The sequence below is a fragment of the Rhinopithecus bieti genome, unplaced genomic scaffold (genome assembly GCF_001698545.2).
Source record: "Rhinopithecus bieti isolate Rb0 unplaced genomic scaffold, ASM169854v2 scaffold_38004, whole genome shotgun sequence".
NCBI classification, from domain to species: Eukaryota; Metazoa; Chordata; class Mammalia; order Primates; family Cercopithecidae; genus Rhinopithecus; species Rhinopithecus bieti.
The window spans coordinates 832362-854629 of NW_016816095.1; the positions used below are offsets into that span (position 1 = coordinate 832362).

Here is a 22268-nt window from a genome sequence, read left to right on the forward strand (position 1 = left end):
ATATATATATTTTTTTTTTTTTTTGAGACAGTCTCTCTCTGTCACCAAGCTGGAGTGCAGTGGCATGATCTCAGCTCACTATAACCTCCACCTCCCAGGTTCAAGTGATTCCCCTGCCTCAGCCTCCCTAGTAGCTGGGACTACAGGCACGCGCCACCACGCCCAGCTAGTATTTTTGTATTTTAGTAGAGACAGTGTTTCACCATGTTGGCCAGGATGGTCTTGATCTCGTGACCTCAGGCGATTGCCCGCCTTGGCCTCCCAAATGAGGTTCTTTTAAAGGATAATCTATACCAGTATACTATAGAGAATTCTGGTAAGGCACAAGTGGCTCATGCCTATAATCCCAGCACTTTGGGAGGACAAGGCCAGAGGACTGTTGAGGCCAGGAGTTCGAGACCAGCCTGGGAAACATAGTGAGATCCTGTCTCTAAAAGAAATAAAAAAGAAAATAGACAGGCATGGTGGTACGCACTTGTAGTCCCAGCCACTTGGGAGGCTGAGATGGGAGGATCACTTGAGTCTAGGTGTTTACAGTTACAGTGAACTATGATTGTGCCACTGCACTCCAGCCTGGGTGACAGAGCAAGATTGTGTCGCAAAAAAAAAAAAAAGTTATTCCAAACAATATTATCGCTATATTTTAAATATAATCTTATTTGAAAACGAATGTGTCATGAGGCTCTTTTAAAAGGTAATCTACACCAGTATATTATAGAGAAGTCTGATACAATCTTTGTGAAAAGTGAGGCACACTTAGGCTAATACCTGATCCCCAAAACATGGAATATTTTCAACTGAAAGGTTAATTTAGGAAAGACTATTAGTTTTCTCGTGTTTACGTACTGAAAGAACAATAGGTATTGAATAAATGATTTGCAAAGCTTGCCAGAAATGTCTACAACAGATAGTTTTAGAATTGTTTAAATATTTTTAGGACAGGATTAAGCTATGAGGGCAAAGGATTGCATGTTCAGAGAAAGAAACAGTCTAGTTCTGGGTAATTTGGGAATGAAAATTAAAAAGGGGTGACCAGGCTGGGCACAGTGGCTCACGCCTGTAATCCCAGCACTTTGGGAGGCCAAGGAGGGTGATTCATGAGGTCAGGAGTTCAAAACCAGCCTGACGAATATGGTAAAACCACGTCTCTACTAAAAATACAAAAATTAGCTAGGCATGGTGACAGCGCGCCTGTAGTCCCAGCTACTCAGGAATATGAGGCAGGAGAATTGCTTGAACGTGGGAGGCAGAGATTGCAGTGAACTGAGATCGCACCACTGCACTCCAGCCTGGGCAACACAGCAAGACTCCGTCTCAACAACGACAACAAAAAACACGTGAACAAAATACAATACGGGCACCTTTGCTTAATATGAACGAGTCTAGACTAGAGGCCATTTCCTGTAATAACTCCAGAGTCCCAAAAGACATAGCTGTGGTCTTTGAATATGGAGCTGAAATAAGAGGAACTAAAAATGACTGTGTCATCCAATACAAATACGAGTCACATAAATAAATTAAAATTTTCTAGCAGTCATATTAAAAAGTAAAACGTGGATGGAATTCATTTTAATAATATTCAATTTAACGCAGTACAGTATGTCCAAAATATTATCATACTGACACTAATATAGAAGTTATTAATGACATATTTTACCTTTTTTTGTACCGAGTGTTCAAAATCTGGTGTGTATTTTACACTCACGGCACAACTCAATTCAGACTAGCCTATTTCAAATGCCTGATGTAGCTACCGGCTACAGAACTGGACAGCAGAGATCTAAATTATGGGAAATCTGTTCCAAAATCACTGCATGAATATTGTAACAGAAATTATTGCCACGTTCTCCCATGGCACTTGAAATGGTCGTGCTTATTCTGCAGCAAAGGAATTTGAATGAGAACACCGATATGCACAGGCGCAGACTGAAAGGATCTCAATGACAGGCTGGAAGGAGAAATTTTCAGATATCCTGGAAGAAGCCAATGGAGCAACCAAGGAAACTATACATGAAAGGAAGCGCAGCTATAGGAGGTGAATACTGGATGGGAGATCCAGTAATGCAAGGGAAGTAAACTGGAAGCTAGCGTGAGAGGTAAGAAAAGTGGCCCAATCAAATTGGGAACTGAAAAAACCCTAAAACCTAACGCGGTTGCTTTTTTTTTCTTTTAACTAACTGGAAGTTCAGGGTGTAGGACACAAGGCTGCTGAGAATGGGATTGAGAGATGTTCAACTACAAAACGAACAAAAGAGGAACGACAGTGTGGGGACGAAACGATGTTTCGATGTTAAAGATGAGAAGAAAACAACCCAGCCTAGGAGAAACACCGCCCCCATGGTCGCAGTATCCGCTCTGGTAGCTCCGGCGAGGAAAGGCAGAGGAATAACATTGCAGTCCCTAAAGTCAGATATCTTCCTCCTCTTATTCCCCTGTCTTAAACCTGGGAGGCCCTAGAAATGGGTGCGTCTTTCCTTGGGTCTAAAAGAGAAGTGCCAGGATTGCACTCGTCGATGGGATTGCAAAACGCAGGCCCCCAAACCAGCATTGTTAAGAGTTAGCTCTCTTCCTCTGCGATCCCGCCTGGCCTCGCGGGTCTCCCGGCCCGGACTCACCCAGGCCCCACGCCCCGGGCCCGCTGCAGCTGAGGCCTGTCGCCGCCAGCCGGGACAAGACGAGGGGAGGCGGCGGGATGTCACAGAACGCCGGGGCCCGTCTCCACCGCTGCAGCCCCACAGCCAGCTCCAACTGGCGAGACTTCCCTGTACCCACCTCCCCCAGCACAGGAAGCACTTTCTGGGCCTGAGTGACAGCGCTCTACACCAATCGCTGTCCCGGAACTTGACGCCGCTCCTCCGAGCGTCAGGAAGACGCCGCACTTCCCAGGCCCCACCAGCCGCGGCTCGTGCTCCGACCCCACAGCCCACCGCCGGCGGCTGGGCGCTGCCGAGACCCGGGGCGCACGCGATTGGCGTCTGCCAGTGCGAAGACTGTGCCGCCGCCACAACCGAGGCGTCAAAGGGGGACGCCCGGCCTCTGGGCCGCTGCCCGCGCTGTCTCTTCGTTGTTGGGAGAGCCGTCCGCTCAGGAGGCGCCCCGCGACCGGCGCGATGAGTGCCAACGAGGACCAGGAGGTGAGCCACCCGGCTCAGGGCCCTCTCCCGGCGCGGGCGCGGCGCGCAGCCCAGGGCACCGGTGAGACCTGGTGCCCGGACGGGCTGCCCGGCACGTGCCCTGCGCCCTCGGAGCCGGCCGGGGTGCCCCGAGTTCCCCAGGGTCCCACCCAAGCGCGCGTGAATGATCAGGAGTCCGCCTCTGCCTCTCGTCCCCCCTCATTTTTCATGTTTGCAAATCCTGGAGTCTCGGTTTCCTTAATAACAGGGATGAGCGTCCTTGGTACACGATCCAGTGCTCTTGGCTCTCCTTGAATCCCATGTGTTCAGTGCCTGTTTACTGAGTTAGGCTGATCACCTTTAAATTTTAGTCTGGTCACCTTTTTAAATCTCTTGGCTAGTAGAGGGCTAATTGAGTTAGTTACATTTCTCATGGAAGAAAATGACATTAGTGATGCTTCTGTCCATATTGTTTGGGGAAATCTTTTACCTGTCTGTCTGTTTTGAGCATTCATGTACCACCTGAACTTACGGTTTATGCTCAGATATTTCCTGGTGAGATGCCATTTTGACATTGAATCATGCAATATTAGAGTTGGGAGTGGGTGCCACAGGCCGTCTAGGGGAACCTTCTAACTTCGATAGGTAGGTAAATGATAGCCGCAGGGCTGCACGGTAAGTAAGTGGTAGAATCGGGACTAGAAACCAGTTTTTACTGGGTGGTAGATAAGTTCACTGTTAATTTAGAGTATAATGCTTGAAACTTACCACTTTTACATGATAAATGTAATTGAATCTCTGGATTGGAAGTTAACCTTTAGAGAACCCAAAGTCCAACAAGTTAGCTAGTTGATATCTGAATCTCTTCTAAAATATTCTTGCCAGGTAAATTTCTAAGTGAATGTATTAATAGCTTTGTCTCCCTGCAAAGCAAAGAACATACAGTGTAATATTTCTCAAGAGTTTGACCATAGTCCCCTACCTTAGAACCATTTAGATGGTTGCTGGAAAACAGATGCCTGCACTCCACCCCAGACCTACTGAATCAGAATTTCTGTGGTGGGCCCAGGAATCTCCAGTTTAACAGGAAAATTTCATTCTTCTTTCAGATGATCGATGTTCTGATCTTTGCAGATAGTTTCCTGCCCAGTTTCTCAGACCTCTTCTCAGATGAAGTGGTTCCTTTTCGCTTGTCTTCACATATCCATTCTTTGTTCATTTCTTCACTATCCTGGAATCACATGTCTGTGGACAGATTTTAATCTTTTAAATGTCCTGTTTCAAAATTGTGGCATCATGCTGTTTTGTCTAGTTAAATTTACTGTCAACTAAAATCTTTTAAGTGCTTTATACCAAGCAATTTCTCTTTCATCTTCAATTTCTATATTTAGGTAGCTAAGTGTTAATACAAGTTCTACTTAACCTGCTAAATTTCATCATTAGCTTGCTTTTCAAAGACTTTTTGGGTTCTCATTCTGCCATCAGCATTATTCACCATCCCAACAAATTGTCATCTACAAATTTAATAAACTTGCCTTCTATTTTTGTACCTGTCCAAGTCATTAATTAAAATATGGGAAAGGATTAGGGGCGGGAGTAGTACTGTATCTTGAGTAACGTTTTTGTTCTAATCTAATCTTAGTTATTCTTGAATCCAGCTTGAATTTCTGTATTTTTTTTTTTTTTTTTTTTTTTTTTTTCTGTAAAGGTAGCAAGAGAAACCTGTGGAGCCTGGCTGAAATCTGTATAGTCGGTGTTTTATGCCTTTCTTCATCGTGCCAATCAAGTTTCCCTTTCTAAGAAGGGTATATCTTGTTTTTCATATGCTTGCTAGGTCTTAGGAACTACTCCCAGTTCCTCACACACTATTTCTTCAATAATTTCTTTTTGCTGTTGTTTTTGCTGTTTTGAGACAGAGTCTCGCTCTGCAGCCCAGGTTGGATTGCAGTGGCCTAATCTCGGCTCACTGCAACCTCCACCTCCCGGGTTCAAGCGATTCTCCTGCCTCAGCCTCCTGAGTACCTGGGACTATAGGTGCCCATCACCACGCCCAGCTAATTTTTGTATTTTTAGTAGAGATGGGGTTTCACCATGTTGGCCAGGCTGACCTCGAATTCCTGACCTCAAGTGATCCGCCCGCCTTGGCCTCCCAAAGTGTTGGGATTGCAGGCATGAGCCACCACGCCCATCCAATAATTTCTTTTCTAAAATTTTGGCTGTAGATCAAGCCCACTTTCACCATCTTTAGTTTGTAGAACTCATGACTTGCATCTTTTTGAAAAACTCAAACGTGTACCCAAGTGTGGTCTTTCTTTACTTATTTTCTCAGGTATTCGTCAGTGATCACAGTGATGAACTTCTCAGTTGTAATAGCAAAATGTTCTAAGAACTATGTCCAAGCAAGGATTACTAGTTACATTTTCTCTGACAGTCCTGTCTCATCTCGGGGAGATACTTGTCAGCTTTTTTCTTCAAGTTATTTTTCTTGCCCTTAGGTGTTTTTTTAAAGCTTTGTATCACTGTGGGAAGGATTACATATAAAAGAAATGTGTGTAAATAATGGGAAAGTATTGTTTTTCATAGTTCTTATCTTCAGGTTTAATGCTGTTTGCACCCAGGTTCCTCTTCAGCAGGGTGCTGAGAGCACTTGCTCTGGAGTGGCTTTAAGCGGAGACTTCTTGCCTCCGTAGGAAGGAGAAAATAATAGGAGCCTCTTGACAGGGTTGATGTGAGAAGTCAGTGCGATAATACATTGTACAGTGCTTAGCAGTGCCTGACACAGAGTTTGAAAGTATCATTGGTAGTAATTTTGTCATGTGTTGCTGCATGCACCTGTGTGGTAAGTACCTAAGGTATGTAAGTTAGTCAAGATTTACATAGTTGAGTGGGCTTGAATGAAAAAGTAAAGACCCTCTATTTCTAATTCATTTATGCCACTAAACAAAACTCATTCAGTTCTTTATTTCAGATGGAACTAGAAGCATTACGCTCTATTTACGAAGGAGATGAAAGTTTCCGGGAATTAAGTCCAGTTTCTTTTCAATATAGGGTAAGACATGGCATGAGTAAGAGCATTTAGAACTTTGCTAGAAAAGACTAAAAGTGGCTAAAAATGCTTATTTTGTTTTTTAAGCTTGTTTAAATTTATTATGTCTGTATTTTCTATAGCATTTAAATGGAAACATCACCCAAACATCAGTCATTTTAACATTTGAAAACTTAGTTCAGAAACTTTTAAAAAACCAGGATAAACTTGTTTTTATTGTACCAGAATCATAAGCTGTTAGAAACGGAAAAAACCTTAAAAATTATGTGATCTTATCTTTAACATAAAATAGTAACAGTAGGGCTGGGCGCGGTGGCTCACGCCTGTAATCCCAGCACTTTGGGAGGCCGAGGTGGGTGGATCACAAGGTCAGGAGATCAAGACCAGCCTGGCCGACATGGTGAAACCCCATCTGTACTAAAAATACAAAAAATTAGCCGGGCATGGTGGCCCGTGCCTATAGTCCCAGCTACTCGGGAGGCTGAGGCAGGAGAATAGCGTGAACCTGGAAGGCAGAGCTTGCAATGAGCCGAGATCACGCCACTGTGACAGAGTGAGACTCTGTCTCAAAAAAAAAAATAGTAACAGTATTTTATTTTGTAAATAAGTCATATAAACCTTTTATTCAAATGATTATAAGTAGGCGGGGCACAGTGGCCCACACCTTTAATCCGAGAACTTTGAGAGGCTGAGGCAGGTGGATCACCTGAAGTCAGGAGTTCAAGACCAGCCTGGCCAACATGGTGAAACCCTGTCTCTACTAAAAATACAAAAATTAGCCAGGCATGATGGTGCACACCTGTAGTCCCAGCTACTTGGGAGGCCGAGGCAGGAGAATTGCTTGAACCCGGGAGGCGGAGGTTCCAGTGAGCAGAGATTGTGCCGCTGTACGCCAGTCTGGGCGACAGAGTGGGACGCAAAAAAAAGCAAATGATTATAAGTAGCGAAATGGGAAAGTTTTTGGAAAAGATTCACAGTTATTATTAACATTGTCACAATTTAAACTATGAGAAATGATCCTTATGCAGGATCGATGGATGACCGTCACAGAAAATAAGTTTCTGTTCTCAATTCCCTTTCAAGCTTAACAGTCCTTACACCATCTCCAAGTATATAATGACCAGGGACCTCAAATGTCTCAAGTTCACAGTGGATCTAAGTCCTAGGCCCTTCTGTTTGAATCCAGTTGCTACTCTCTCCTTAGCAAATGGGAGGTTGAGAATTTCCCTATACTTTCCTAAATGTCTCATTCACCATGGCAGTGATTTAGAGCACACTGTGCAGAATGCTGCAGGACATTTATATGTACTATCAGACAGACACTGATGTGACCCATAGCATGGATTTAAGAGGAATGAGACATGAGATTAGGAGACAGCGTGTTGATAGTCAAAGGGTCAGGGGTAAAGTTCTGCCTGTGTCCTAAGTCACACTACTCAGTTCTTGCACAGAATAGTCTGGTAGCCTTCTAGTTGACTTCCTTGATTTAGTACTTTCTTTAGCTTCCCCCTTATACTCCACCATTAGTCCTCCAACAGTACTAGCTGGCTGTCTGAAACATTTGTCATCCCATTCTCTTGTTCAAAAATGTTTCTCCAGGCCGGGCGCGGTGGCTCAAGCCTGTAATCCCAGCACTTTGGGAGGCTGAGACGGGCGGATCACGAGGTCAGGAGATCGAGACCATCCTGGCTAACACGGTGAAACCCCATCTCTACTAAAAAATACAAAAAACTAGCCGGGCATGGTGGCGGGCGCCTGTAGTCCCAGCTACTTGGGAGGCTGAGGCAGGAGAATGGCGTGAACCTGGGAGGTGGAGCTTGCAGTGAGCTGAGATCCGGCCACTGCACTCCAGCCTGGGTGACAGCGAGACTCCATCTCAAAAAAAAAAAAAAAAAAAGTTTCTCCATGGGTTCCTCTTGCCTATAAAATGAGGACTAAATTTTTTCACATGACACTCCAAATCCTTCTGTTTGTTTCTGTCTCTCCAAACTTCCCCCACCACTCTCATGCCTTAGACATAATGGGTTGTTAGATTTTTCCCCCATATATTTTTTTCTAGTACTGTGCTTTTGCACACACTGTTTAATCTTTCCCTCACCTCAGGTCCATTATGCCCCTGCCTCTCCTTTAAGGCCTAGCTCAGGCCTCCTCTGTGACACATTAATATTTGGGCCATGTCTCCTGTGTCTGCTCTGACTTTGAATCAGAATTAGCCATTCCCCATTTCTTCATACTTTGTTTTGTTACTTTGGAATTATTATTCATATTGCAGTTTTGTACGTTATATAAATATCTGTCTTGAAGATAGGAATGGCCTTGTCTCTATCTTTGTATCTTCAGTACCCAGCACAGTGTGAGGCATGTGATAATTTATTCCTAAATGCACCATGAGAAAGGACGTAGTGATTGCATGAAGCAGGTAACTTTTATCACTTTTTATCATCTATGTTTAAAACATAAACATAAACCAATGACATCTATTATGGAGATAATCCTTATCCAGGTCTATCAGTAGATCCCTACATTTATTTTAATAACAATACAGACGAGATTAGCATAGCCCTGTGCAAGGATGAGATGTTGATTCATGTATCATTCCATAGTTTTACTAGAAAATCACCATTTTGCAACCACCAGTATGATAGTTGATTCAGTTACCATTGAGGACTGTTAATGAAGGCTAAAGCCTTTGGGTGAAAGGTTGTTGAGAAACAACTGTAGAGTTGCCCCACAGATGATGATGATTTTTTTTTTAATAGGAACAGGTCCTGCTATGTTGCCCAGGCTGGTCTCTAACTCTAGGCCTCAAGTAATCCTCCCGCCTCAGCTTCCCAAAGAGCTGGGATTACAGACATGAGCCACCTCACCCAGCGAGATTATTCCTTAATTACAAAATGAAAGGGTTTACGTTGAAGAGATCTGGAGAAGATCACCGTAACCATGTGATCAATCTTAGCGTCACCAATGATGATTCTGGAAAATCTTGTGTGCCTCCTCATATGATGCTATGGGAAGATGCCACATCACCTCTATAGTTTTCTTACCAAAAATGTTTAATTTGAATGAGTTCAGATCTGGGGACATTATATAAGAAAACTAGCCTGTATTATTTTTGGTTTAAAAGGCAGGGGAAGCCAGGCACAGTGGCTCATGCCTATAATCCTAGCACTTTGGGAGGCTGAGGCAGGAAGATCACTTGAGCTCAGGAGTTCGAGACCAGCCCGGGCAACATAGGGAGACCTTATCTCTACCGAAAGTTTTTTAAAATTAGTCTGGCAGGGGGCACATGCCAGCTACTTGAGTGACTGAGGTGGGAGGTTTTTGTGTTGTTTTTTTTTTGAGACGGAGTCTTGCTCTGTCGCCAGGCCGTAGTGCAGTGGTGCGATCTCAGCTCACTGCAATCTCCACCTCCTGGGTTCAAGCGATTCTCCTGCCTCAGCCTCCCGAGTAGCTGGGACTACAGGCGCCGCCACCACGCCTGGCTAATTTTTGTGTTTTCAGTAGAGACGGGGTTTCACTGTGTTGGCCAGGATGGTCTCGATCTCTTGAGCTCAGGTGATCCGCCCACCTCAGCCTCCCAAAGTGCTGAGACTACAGGCTTGAGCCACCATACCCAGCTGATTTCTTTTTTTATTTTTTCACTTTTGCCACAGACTCTTGCTCTGTCACCTGGGCTGGAGTGCAGTGGCACAGTCTCAGCTCACTGCAACCGCTGTGATCATGCCACTGCACCCCAGCCTGGGCAATTGAGTGAGACCCTATCTCAAAAAAAAAAAAAAGCAGGGGAGAAGGCTGGAGACTGTTCTAAATTAAAGCAGAATAAAGAGGCAGAGCAACCCAGTGCAATCCATGATCCCTCAATGGATTATGGATTTGTGGATTGGGATGATGCCTATTAAAGGACACTTTAGATATGATTGGGTAGTTTTTAATATAGTTTATGCATTAGGTAGTATTTTTGTACCAATGTTGAATTTCTTGGGTGTAATAATGATCTTGTGGTTATGAAGAAGATTGTCCTTTTCTTAAGATACTTTACTCAAATATTGAGGAAATTTCATTACTGTTAAATGTTTCAGCAAAAACCAAAGGGGGAAAAAATCACATTGGGAGAGGAGGAGTTGATGCTATGGTGGAAAGGGGGATGGATAAAGTAAATGGGGCAAAAGTATTTGGTGAATGAGATCAGTGTCAGTGAGTGCTCATTATACTATTTCAGTTTTCTTTAAGATTAAAATGTTTAAATAAAACGTTGGCAGAGCAAAAGAAGAGTGTCTTTATTCAGAAATTGTTATCAGCTGAAGGCATTCCTTTCCCTTATCCTTTGCCTTTTCCTTCTTTCTCTCAGTTTTAAATTTCATTTTCTTACACCTCTTGGGGTTGTGCCTCTTGGGATTTAGCAGTTGGATAACTTAAAACAAAGATGAGGTGTGTCGAGTTTGTGAATTACTTTTGTCCATTCTCTTTCTGTATCCCACGGATAAGTTGATGTCTTACTTTCATCCTCAGAAAACTGGTGAAAACACTAAAAACTCCCTAAGATGTAGGCGTGGTACTAGAAAAGCTGGTAGGCTGGTTAGGGACAGGACATGGGCATAAACTGAACCTATGAAGGCATGCTAGGACTAAATTAAAATCAGACTGTCCTGTGACTCCTTTCACCCCTGCTCGTTCCTAGCCTGTATCCCTGTACTTTTCAGAATATTACATTTCTGATCTGAGCATGAGTATTGGAAAGAATTCACCCTTTTGAAGATTATAATTTAGTTTTCTGTCTTTTTATCACTTTCTACAAGCCTAAGATTTCCCCTTCTCTTCAGATAGGTGAAAATGGTGATCCCAAAGCCTTCTTAATAGAGATTTCCTGGACAGAAACATATCCCCAGACACCTCCAATTCTATCTATGAACGCTTTTTTTAACAACACCATGTGAGTAGTGTCTTGTTTTTACTGCTTTTCATTTCACGCTCTGTTACACTTTTCTCTCAGCAAGGTTTTTTTGCTGTGCATTGTAGATCGTCTGCTGTAAAGCAGAGTATATTAGCCAAGCTGCAGGAAGCAGTGGAAGCTAATCTGGGAACCGCGATGACCTATACCTTGTTTGAATATGCCAAAGACAATAAAGAGCAGTTCATGGAGGATCACAATCCCATTAACTCTGCAGTGAGTGTGTGATTATTTTTTTTGCCAGATTCTTTTGTTGTTTTGGTTTTGTTGTTAGTAATAAATTTGTACTAGTTAATATATATTCAGAATTGGAAGAAGACTTGGTTAAAGTGAGAGTTACCCCTGAGTTAAATAAGAACAATGAATTTCAGATTTTTTCTATTTAACCTAGAAAATGATATGATATTCTCTAGATTTTTATCCTTTATCAAAGACCAGTATTTGTTTAATCTCTTCATAAAGCTTAGACAGCTAAGGGATCTCTTAGGCAGTGCTAAAATAAGTATGAAATTGCTTTCTCCATGAGGCTTGTTTTGTTGTAAGTAGTCTTGCCACAGTTCAATTTGTAGGTGTTGCAGCATGTGGAAACTTTATTGAATAGAAAAAATTGTTTTATTATTATTTCTAGAATAGTTTTAGGAAATATTTCTTTCATGGCCTTAAACAACTGTGTATGAGACCCCTTCGCACCACGTCATGCACTAAAAGACTTTGAGTGGTTCAGTATAATTTAGTGTTGTCTTGTGAACCCCCAGTGGTAAGCTTTTGGCAGCAAGGGCTGTTTTCTGTTTGAGTGGTTTTGGCTTTCACGTTCCCAACAGGGCACAGAACCCCAAGAGGCAACTGGAGGAGCAGTGGAGGGTGGTAGCTAAGATCATGGACTCTGGGCTAGACTGCCTGGGTTCACATCACTGCACCACTTACCAACTCTGTGACTTTGGGCAAGTTTCTTAATCTTTCTGTGCTCAGTTCCTCATCTGTAAAATGGGGGTTATGTAGTATCTACCTCCTAAGATTGTGGTGAGGATCAAATGTGTGGTATGTGGAAAACATTTGCAGCAGTGCTTAGACCTAGTAAGTGTTTTAAATTTTAGCTATCATATACCCTGACTGCATTAATCCAAATGTCTTAAATTTTTTCTTCTGGAAACCAGGATGTTCTAGGTAGGCACATGTGATTTTTCTAAAGACATGTTTAAACTGTCAAATATTCACACTGAGAAATAGCTCTGTAAAGAAAAAAAAGGTTTTAATTGAATTTCCAAATAATAGCAAGTTAATTGAATTGTAAAACTACCTTACAACCTCAGATCTTTAACATAATGCTGATAATCAGATCTTCCTTCCCAAGATGTTGGTTATAACAATTGAACTAATATGACGTCCTTTGATCTGAACTTTTAAAAGAGTGAAACCAATAATGTGTTAAGGGCACCTGATTTTAAAAATTAATCATACTAATACAGGATTCTTTTATTTCATAAGTGTAAAAATTATCAACCCACTTCAGGGTGTAGCTGTATTTAGTGTAACACAAGTTGTAAGGTATGAGGCTGATAATTGTTTCTTTTTTTTAGACATCGATAAGCAATATCATCTCAATTGAAACTCCTAATACAGCCCCATCAAGTAAGAAAAAAGACAAAAAAGAACAACTTTCAAAAGCCCAGAAGCGTAAGCTGGCAGACAAAACAGGTTTGTGTGTGTTTCTTTTCTCTTTTTTTTTTTTTTTTAGACTGAGTCTTTCTCTGTCGCCCAGGCTGGAGTGCAGTGGCATGATCTCAGCTCACTGCAACCTCCACCTCCCAGGTTCAAGCAGTTCTCCTGCCTCAGCCTCCTGAGTAGCTGGGACTACAGGCACACGCCACCACACCCGGCTAATTTTTGTATTTTTAGTAGAGACGGGGTTTCACCATATTGGCCAGGCTGCTCTTGAACTCCTGACCTCAGGTGATCTGCCTGCCTCTGCCTCCCAAAGTCCTGGGATTACAAGTGTGAGCCACCACACCCGGCTGTTCTTTTTCTTTTATAACCCAGATAAATGGATTGCTTTTTAGTGTGATCTGGTGGATATATCTAGATTAATTCTCTACTCTTTCTTGGAGCATTTGGGCCAGTGAACTTTTGGGTCACATATGTATATTGAAAATATTTCGGGAGGCTGAGGCAGGAGGATCGCTTGAACCCAGGAGGCAGCCGTTGCAGCAAGCCGAGATGGTGCCACTGCACTTTAGGCTGGGCAACAACAGCAAAATTCTGTTTCAAAAAAAAAAAAAAAAGAAAATCTTTACTACTACTTCATCACAAGAGGTCGCCATTTGAAAAAAAAGGTAACTGAGTGGCAAAGTATAAATGAGTCTAGAGGTTGAGGAACATTCACATAGTCTACAAAAACATGTTCTACCTGGAGTTCTAACATGTTTGGGATTATGTTTACCTCTTTATTAGCTGTGTGTTATTAAAAATTTTTTGAAATACAGCTTTCATTTGAAATGAATACTGGTATACCATTAGGTGTTAGTGTGATAAATAATTTAACATTTTTGCCTGTAGTTAACTTATTTATACAACAATAATATTTGAGAACAGAATTCTCATATGTTCTAAACAAGAATTCTTTAGAAGAAGATTATAAACTCCAGCTCATACCAACAGTAATATTTGATTGCTTTTCTTTATTTAACCTGAAAACTTGCAAATTGATTAACAGTCTGTAAACTTTTTCACCGGGCAAATGAGGACATTGTCATTTGTATCTATGTGTGTGCTACTATGTGAGGTTAAAAGTTTCTCTTGAGAAGAACAGATCCTTTTATTTTGGTGAGGGCCTTTTTTTTTTTTTGAGACAGAGTCTCGCTCTATCACCCAGGCTGGAGTGCAGTGGCCGGATCTCGGCTCACCGCAACTGCCACCTCCTGGGTTCAGGCAATTGTCCTGCCTCAGCCTCCTGAGTAGCTGAGACTACAGGCATGTGCCACCACACCTGGCTAATTTTTGTATTTTTTGTAGAGATGGGGTTTCACCATATTGGCCAGGCTGATCTCAATCTCCTGACCTCGTGATCTGCCCGCCTCGGCCTCCCAAAGTGCTGGGATTACAGGCTTGAGCCACTGCGTCCGGCCTGGTGAGGGCCTTTTAAATGCCCTTTCTTTTGCAATGGAATGGCAGGTTTTCTGTGATTTATGTTCTATTTAATGTCTGTCTATGGCAAATAGCAACTCTGTGTTTGTCCCCAAAATACATTTTTGAAATGGTAATGGTTTGTGAAATAAAAAAAAGTAGGAATTCATTCTACCTAATGTCAGAGCAGCATTAAAGTATAAAGACAACTGAAACAGTAAGTTGTTAGCCATTACAGTCTGTTGTCAAAAGTTTGGTTTATCTCTCTTTGAATGTTGTAGCGTCTATGTCAGTGAGGTACTATTGCCTTCGTACATGATGATCTGTGATCACTCTGGTTCATTAATATCTCCCTACCTTCATCTCTTTGATGATGCCCACCTAAAGCCATTGCCCTCCTATAATGACAGTATAGGAGTTTGTGACTTGGAGCTTTCATTCTAAATAAAATTTTAATGGGACAACCATGGCACTGTGGCTAAGTTTTAGTTAACCAAAACTGGGATGTGCCCCCTATAACCAGTAACCAGTGGGATACGATTCTTCTTGGCATAAAAGAGAAAAGAACCAATAGCATCTAAAATTGAGCTCCAATAATATTGCTTCTCTCCTGTAAGTATCATGGGTTAATTTCTTTTTCCCTAGCTGGAAAATTCATATAATGTACTTATTTTGAGTGTAAGTTTTGAAGGTTTCATAAAGTTGAGACATGTGTGTTATACATCAAGCATAAAGGAAATCAAGCCATTTTAAATTGAAGAATTTTTAGATAGTATTTGTTAAACTATTCTTTAAGTTTGAATATTCTGTTAAAGGAATAAAAGCACTTTGTACATGAATGAATTATAAGCTAGTTTCCAAGCAATCCCAACAGATTAAAGCCCTTTTTAAAGAATGTTAAATAATGAATATTTTATCAGAGCATAGCAACTAATACATAAGTTAGCCAGCCCTCCTCTTAGTCTTGAAGCCAAGCCAAACATATTTGTGAGTCCTCCTGTCTTAAGCCTAGCTTCTGGGTGTGAAACAGTAATTTATTAAACAGAGCAATACAACTTCTTACTTAAATAAACAGTGACCTTATATAAAGCAGTAGCTTCATCCAAATGCATGAAACTAATAAATGGATTAACTGCTCTTCTGGCATTACCAACGCATCTCCGTATTTTTTCCTTGACATCAGGTTTTGTCTTGGATAGCAATACCATAAATGTAAAAAAGGAGTATACCTAAAATATTCTGCAAGTATTCCCAGGAGAACAGTATCGATTCATAATGATAAACTCTTTTTCCAACTTAGTAATATGTCATTTAAATTTTAACCTATTTGTGAACAATAGTATATAAAATCTTATATTATTACATATTATTTAGAATATTAATTTAAAGCTAGCTGGTTGGTCTTAGAAATAAAGTTACTATTTTTTGTCTTCTAGATCACAAAGGAGAACTTCCTCGAGGCTGGAACTGGGTTGATGTTGTGAAGGTATATAACATTTATATTCTAGTCTTTGAACTTGTTATGATTATTACCAGCAAATAATGAAATTCTCATTTTTTGTTTTCCCCTTCACAACCTTTGAAATTTACTGGGATGTCTGTTTCTTTTTTACATTCAGCATGTAAGTATTTTTGAAATACCTTTTACATTCTTCTCTACCCTACACTCTCAATTTTAGATCCTTTTTTTTTTTTTTAATAATGGAAAATTTGCAGAAGTTACAACTACAATATAGTATGACTATGTAAGTACATCTTAAGAATGCAGATGCTTAGGGCACAGTGGCTCACACCTGTAATCCCAGCACTTTGGGAGGTCAAGGTGGTTGGATCAGCTGAGGTCAGGAGTTCAAGACTAGCCTGGCCAACATGGTGAAACCCTACAAAAATTAGCTGAGCATGGTGGCACACAACTGTAGTCCCAACTACTCAGGAGGCTGAGGCAAGAGAATTCGCTTGAACACAGGAGATGGAGGTTGCAGTAAGCTGAGATCGTGCCTCTGCACTCCAACCTGGGTGACAGAGTGAGACTCCATCTCAAGAAAAAATACTGCAGATTCTTAAATATGACTCCAAGTTATCAACAATACATGGAAACTGAAGAAAACCAGATATAGAAAAGAATGTTTTACTTTCTTAGTAGAAATTACTTTTAAGTTTTTTGTTTTTGAGACAGGGTCTTGCCCTATCACCCGGGCTAGCTGGTGGCGTGATCACAGCTCACTGCAGCCTTGACCTCCCAGGCTTAAGTGATCCTCAGCCTCCTGACTAGCTGGGATCAAAGGCATGTGCCACCATGCCCGGCTAATTTTTTTTCGTTATTTGCAGAGACAGATATGTTGCCCAGGCTGGTCTTGACCTCCCGGGCTCAGGTGATCCTCCTACCTCAGTCTCACAAAGTGCTGGGATTACAGGCGTCAGCCACCACACCTGGCCCCAGTTTTTGTGGGTTTTAAGGACAGATCTTAAACGTAGTTGTTCATCATACCAAGAACAATTTTCTGTTTTTGTTTAAAATTGTTTGCTTTCATTTTGAATTTATCTGCCTACACATCTCAAATTTTTCTTGTATTAGCTGTAGTTTCAAATACGTTAAACTAATTTTTAACACAGTAAATTAATTCTCTTTGTAGGACTTAATGAAATAAATTTTGCATTCCATTTAGTGCCACAACTACTGTGAGAAGTGTTTGATGTGATGCAAGGGTAGTTAAAGACTAGGATTTTAGTGAGGACCCACAAACACAGGCAATTTACAAGCAGTGTGTTCTTAAACCTTTTTGTTTTGTTTGGGTTTTTTGTTATTGTTCTGTTTTTGAAGACAAGGTCTGGTTCTGTTGCCCAAGCTGGAGTGTAGTGGCGTGAGCATGGCTCAGTGCAGCCTTGACCTCCCCAGATTAGGCGATCCTCTCACCTCAGCATCACATGTAGCTGTGCAGCTTTTCTATGGGATCCAACTGTATGGGTTATTTCTGGACTTTTTGTTCTATTCCAATAATCCATATGTCTATATTGTTGTTCCAGTACCACACAGCTTTAATTTTTTATAGATTTGTATTAAGTGCTGAAATCAGAAAGTACCCAACTTTTTTATTTTTTATTTTTACTAGAGACAGGGTCTCACTTTGTTGCCCAGGCTGCTGGTTCTGAACTCCTGGGCTCAAGTGATCATCCCACCTTGGCCTCCCAAAGTGCTGGGGTTACTGGCATAAGCCACTGCTCCTGGCTTTTTTTTTTTTTTTTTTTTGAAGTTGAGTCTTGTTCTGTCACCCAGGCTGGAGTGCAATGGCTTAATCTCAACTTACTGCACCCTCTGCTCCTGGGTTCAAGCAATTTTCGTGCCACAGCCTCCCAAGTAGCTGGGACTACAGGCATGCACCACCACACCTGGCTAATTTTTGTGTTTTTAATAGAGATGGGCTTTCGCCATGTAGACCAGGGTGGTGTCAAACTCATGGCCTCAAGCGATCCCCCTCGCCTCTGCCTCCCAAAGTGTTAGTATTATAGGTATGAGCCACGGTACCCAGCCCTGGCCATTTTCTTAAACTTTATGTGAAAGCCAGCAGTTTGTTCCATGGAATGCATTTTCTATTGAAACTTTAAAATAATCTTAGTGCTCCCAGTAGCTAATACAAAATTATTTCCTGGGAGTGGGGCCCTAACTTACAATTGGAAGAAACGCAGTATTTCTTCCTCCCCTATATAAGACAGCTGTATGAGTGAAGCCTCTGGCGTTCTCTCATTTTCCCAGGCCCTTCTTCACTGATGCTCGATGGCTACTCATGTGTCCTACGTGTGCCAACATAAAGCCTAACCAGCTAAATTCATTCTTTCCTCCAAATATACTGTGCTCCAGAATGAGTAATTTTCTTAGTCAAAATGTTGCCTCTCTTAGTGCAGCTCTAAGCCGAAAGTGAGAAGAAAAAGAATCTGATCTAAAGGTGTTGATAGTGCTCCTCCTTCCCTAGCTCCAGAAGTTTTTATTTTTAAGAGTCCCTGTTAATATAAATAGAACTCCAATTTGTTACAAAGAGTAAAATTCAAATTATCCAGTAATCTTGGGAGATAAAAGAAGTTTTTTGTTGTTTTCTTGTTTGTTTGTTTTGAGACAGTTTCGCACTTGTTACCCAGGCTGCAGTGCAGTGGCGCAATCTCAGCTCACTGCAACCTCCACCTCCCAGGTTCAAGTGATTCTCCTGTCTCAGCCTCCCAAGTAGCTGGAATTACAGGCGCTTGCCACCACGCCCCGCTAATTTTGGTATTTTTTAGTAGAGATGGGGTTTCACCATGTTGGCCAGGCTGGTCTTGGAACTCCTGACCTCAGGTGATCCACCTGCCTCGGCCTCCCAAAGTGCTGGGATTACAGGCATGAGCCACCATGCCCAGCCCGAAAGAAGATATTTTTAAGGAGGTTACCACTTAGACATAATTTGGTCTCTGAATCTATTATGCTAAGCCAGTAGTTTCCAACTGTGTGTTTAGACCCCTGGGATGTCCCTGAGGGACTGTCTCGGGGTAGGCAAGGTCAACACTATTTGCATCATAATACTAAGATGATGTGTGCCTTTAACCCTTTTTTTTTTTTTTTTTTTTTTTTTTTTTTTTTTTTTTTTTTGAGATGGAGTCTTGCTCTGTCACCCAAGCTGGAGTTCAGTAGCGCAATTTCAGCTCACTGCAACCTCCACCTCCCAGGTTCAAGCAATTCTTCTACCTCAGCCTGGGACTATGTGCATGCACCACCATACCCGGCTAATTTTTGTATTTTTAGTAGAGATGGGGTTTCACCCTATTGGCCAGGCTGGTCTCGAACTCCTGACCTCAAGTGATCCGCCCATCTCAGCCTCCCAAAGTGCTGGGATTACAGGTGTGAGCCACCACGCCTGGCCTTAGCCCATTTTCTTATGAAACTTCTCTGGCGTTTTCCAGAAGCTACATGACATTTGATGATGCCATCACTAATACTCTTAAAGCACTAAGAGAACGTGTGCTTGTATTTTCTTATGTTTACCAGAATTTTCTCAATTAGTAGGTTGAGGATGTGCATATTAACCCAGGTTGTTCTTAGTACTGCTACTGTGTTGTTGTTAGCTGTCTTCCATTATACCTGATTTACTGTTGAAGCATATTTGTGAAAAGCCAGCTGTCTTCCACTGAGCTTGATAATAAAGAGATTTGGGGTGGGGCGTGGTGGCTCACGCCTGTAATCCCAGCACTTTGGGTGGCCTAAGCAGGAGGATTGCTTGAGCCCAGGAGTTCAAGACCATCTGGGAAACTTGGTGAGACTCCCTCTCTACAAAAAGTTTTAAAATTTTAAGAATGGGAAGAGGTCCTCAGGCGCCGAAATATTTGAGAACCAGCACCTTTAGTAGTTTCTGCTTTTCACAACTTCCCACACCCTCTAGCGTTCTTGTCAGGTGCAGCGGCCTTTCTCAGTAGCTGGAGCACTAGTCTGATCAGAATCGTCTTTGTATTTTATCTGCCCCCCTTTACCCCAAATTTGCCAACCCCTGCCAAAGATTTTTCTTAGAAAAAAAACTGCAATGCAAAAATAAGACTTTTATATTTTCAAAACCGTAAGAATTTATTGTCTGGTTAAGATGGTAAATCTTATGTTACGTATTTTTTTATTTGACCACAATTTAAAATTATTTTTAGAAAATTTAAAAAAGAATGTGTGATAGAAAACAAGAACTTGAAGAATGTCATTCATTTTATAGATGGTGCTTCTATTGGTGTATTCTTGGTTCCAGTTTATTCCCTAGAAAGCTTCAAGAGTGTCCACTCACCTACCCACCACCTCTTTCTGTTGAGTTTAGATTTTTGTCGAGGTTACATTTTGAAACCTGTTTGAAGTAGCTGAGCTTGAAGTTGAAAAGTAGCTACATGTGATAAAAGCTACAGGTGATTTAAGTTACTTGAACCTTGTTGCCTATAGTTTAATTTTGATACTCCATGGAAATAATGAACTCAGAAAACATCACTTAAACTTGTTGACTATATTCTCTCTTTTTTTTATAGTTAAGCAAAACTGGCTCTAAGGATGATGAGTGAGTAGCACTTGGAATTTGAGACAAGGAGAGAGCATTCTTTAAAAAGTAAAACTGGGTTCAAAATCTTTCATTACTATTTTCTGGTATTGAGGTGGCTTTTTATAAAACAATTTTTTGTATGTTTCTTACATTAAAAAGGTTGTAAGTTGAAAGTTCATGAAGAGATCTGGTTGTATTAAATTATTTTCACAAACTTGCCTTAATAAAAGGTGAAAATGTTAATGTTTAGTATACTTTATGAAGCCTCTTGAGCTTCGTAAATGAACAGGCGTGGGGAATAAGAATCAGTGTTAATTTATATGATCTTATCCTGGTGGATGCGCTATTTTCTTAAAGGAGGATGAAGCCCTTTTCAAACTGTCATCCCAGTGGAGCAGAGTACTCAGTGAACAGTTACTCCATGGTGCAATCCATATTAATAGGCTTCTCATCTTTAAGCCTTCATCTCTTCTTTTGCTTAATTACTGAACCATAAATTGCTTCAGAGAAATTTAAATGCTGGTATTTGAACTTTATACATGATACTTTCTGTAGTTTCTTTTAATTTTTGAAAGGTCAACTGCTTCCCTATAATAACTTAATATCTGTTTATACTTTTCTCTTGATTTGGTTCAAGATGTTTGATCATGAGTGCTTTGAGTGATATGCAGAATAGGAGAATATAAAAGCAAATCTGCCAAATACACTAGAAAGCATTTCAGTAAGAAATACTGGCCCTTCTTTAAAACATTTCTCTTGCATATACCAGGATGGGAGTAAAAGATGCCTTAATGTTTAATTTTTGTATTGTTGGAGACATTGGTTTTAATAAAATCCTATTTATCTGCTGTTGCGTGCTTTTAGTTGTTGGATAACTGAGGTCTCCTAAATGGTTCAACATAAAACCACATTTCAAGTCTTGTTTCTTTTTTGGAGTGTCTTTTCAAGTATTCAAATGTATTTCTCAACCTGAGCATCTTTTTAATCATGTACATGGGAGTCTTTTATATGCTGAACTGTTACACGTGCTTGATTTAAAAATAATAATAATAGAGGAAACTATTGGTCTACTTGTACCAGGAAAAGTTTCTGATGTTTATGTGTTTGTACAGTGATTTTGTATATGCGCCCAGCTTTAAGAACACATAAAACTGTTATGTCTGGTAGGGAGCTTGTTAGTGCCTCAAGTTACACCTGTGCAGCTTGGGTCTGAGTTTTGATAGAACAATAAACGTTTAAAGAAGTTAAGAGTAGTTTGAGCTGTGTCCGCAGTTTTCACTCATTAACTGACTTCAGCTAAATAGTTTGAATTATAGGGTAAGTATAATGACAGCAAAGGAGTTAATCTCATTTTCAAAAACTGTTTCACATTTTATTTATTGAATTAATATAGAGCAAAACGTTAAAATTCAGGACCACTGGAATATGGCAACTTATGTTTCAGGGTTGTGTGTGGGTAGTATTTGTAGTTGTATTGGTTTGTCTTTTGTTTTGGAAGAAACATCTGCTGGTGGAATAAAATACTTTGTTTTGCTCTGAGGAGACTGAAATTGTTCAGGCTTATTATGGCTCATAGATTACAGAGAATGATGCTACTTACATGCCAGTGAACTATTTTTATTCTTTTTATATGAAATGTACAAATTTCTAGGAGTGATGGTGATGGTGGTGCCTCTTATTACCTTATGTAAAACACTTGAACAGCCTCATCAATATTGCCGTCATCTGTTTAACACTCCCAGTATATTTTCTCAATATCTGTTTACTTAAAATGTTGTGGAGTGACATAATTAATAAGCAATAAAGTCTGAATTATACACAGTGATTTATCTTCACATGTTATTTCACATCACTTCAGAGAGAATTGTTGATTTTATAAATCTGCATGGCCTTATGGTGCAAGATGTACCCTCCTACTAGAAACTATTCAAAATGTTGGATTAAAAAATGTGTTTTTTTTTTTGTTTTTTTGTTTTTTTGTTTTTTTGTTTTTTGAGACAGAGTCTCTCTGT

The 22268-nt window shown here is 40.8% G+C and overlaps 2 protein-coding genes across 4 annotated transcripts in view; one reads left to right on the forward strand and one right to left on the reverse strand.

Annotated features, from left to right (window-relative positions):
* The window catches only part of TRAPPC11 (trafficking protein particle complex subunit 11), a 57085-nt gene extending 54287 nt beyond the window's left edge, over positions 1-2798 (reverse strand). The window contains exon 1 of the mRNA XM_017854336.1: positions 2616-2798. The gene's annotated coding sequence lies outside the window, so the exon portion shown is untranslated. The remainder of the gene's footprint in view (positions 1-2615) is intronic.
* A 45-nt stretch (positions 2799-2843) lies between these two features.
* Positions 2844-22078, forward strand: RWDD4 (RWD domain containing 4). Of its 3 annotated transcripts, none has more exons than XM_017854337.1 (8): positions 2844-3134; positions 6082-6162; positions 10980-11089; positions 11176-11323; positions 12685-12802; positions 15664-15713; positions 15847-15849; positions 20246-22078. In XM_017854337.1, the coding sequence occupies exons 1-8, from the start codon at positions 3111-3113 to the stop codon at positions 20276-20278; spliced, it is 567 nt and encodes a 188-aa protein (XP_017709826.1). In that variant the 5' UTR covers positions 2844-3110; the 3' UTR covers positions 20279-22078. The 3 variants fall into 3 exon arrangements, with proteins under 3 accessions (XP_017709826.1, XP_017709827.1, XP_017709828.1); XM_017854339.1 differs by having other exon boundaries at positions 2927-3134; positions 6069-6162; XM_017854338.1 differs by lacking the exon at positions 15847-15849.
* Positions 22079-22268: the final 190 nt, after the last annotated feature.

What these genes read in the sequence shown, in the direction of transcription:
- RWDD4 (XM_017854337.1), top strand. Translation starts at nt 3,111, where the DNA reads ATGAGTGCCAACGAGGACCAGGAG. An exon ending in CAGTTTCTTTTCAATATAGG is followed by an intron (nt 6,163 to 10,979) that starts GTAAGACATGGC and finishes CCTTCTCTTCAG; the next exon opens with ATAGGTGAAAATGGTGATCC. An exon ending in ACAATCCCATTAACTCTGCA is followed by an intron (nt 11,324 to 12,684) that starts GTGAGTGTGTGA and finishes TCTTTTTTTTAG; the next exon opens with ACATCGATAAGCAATATCAT.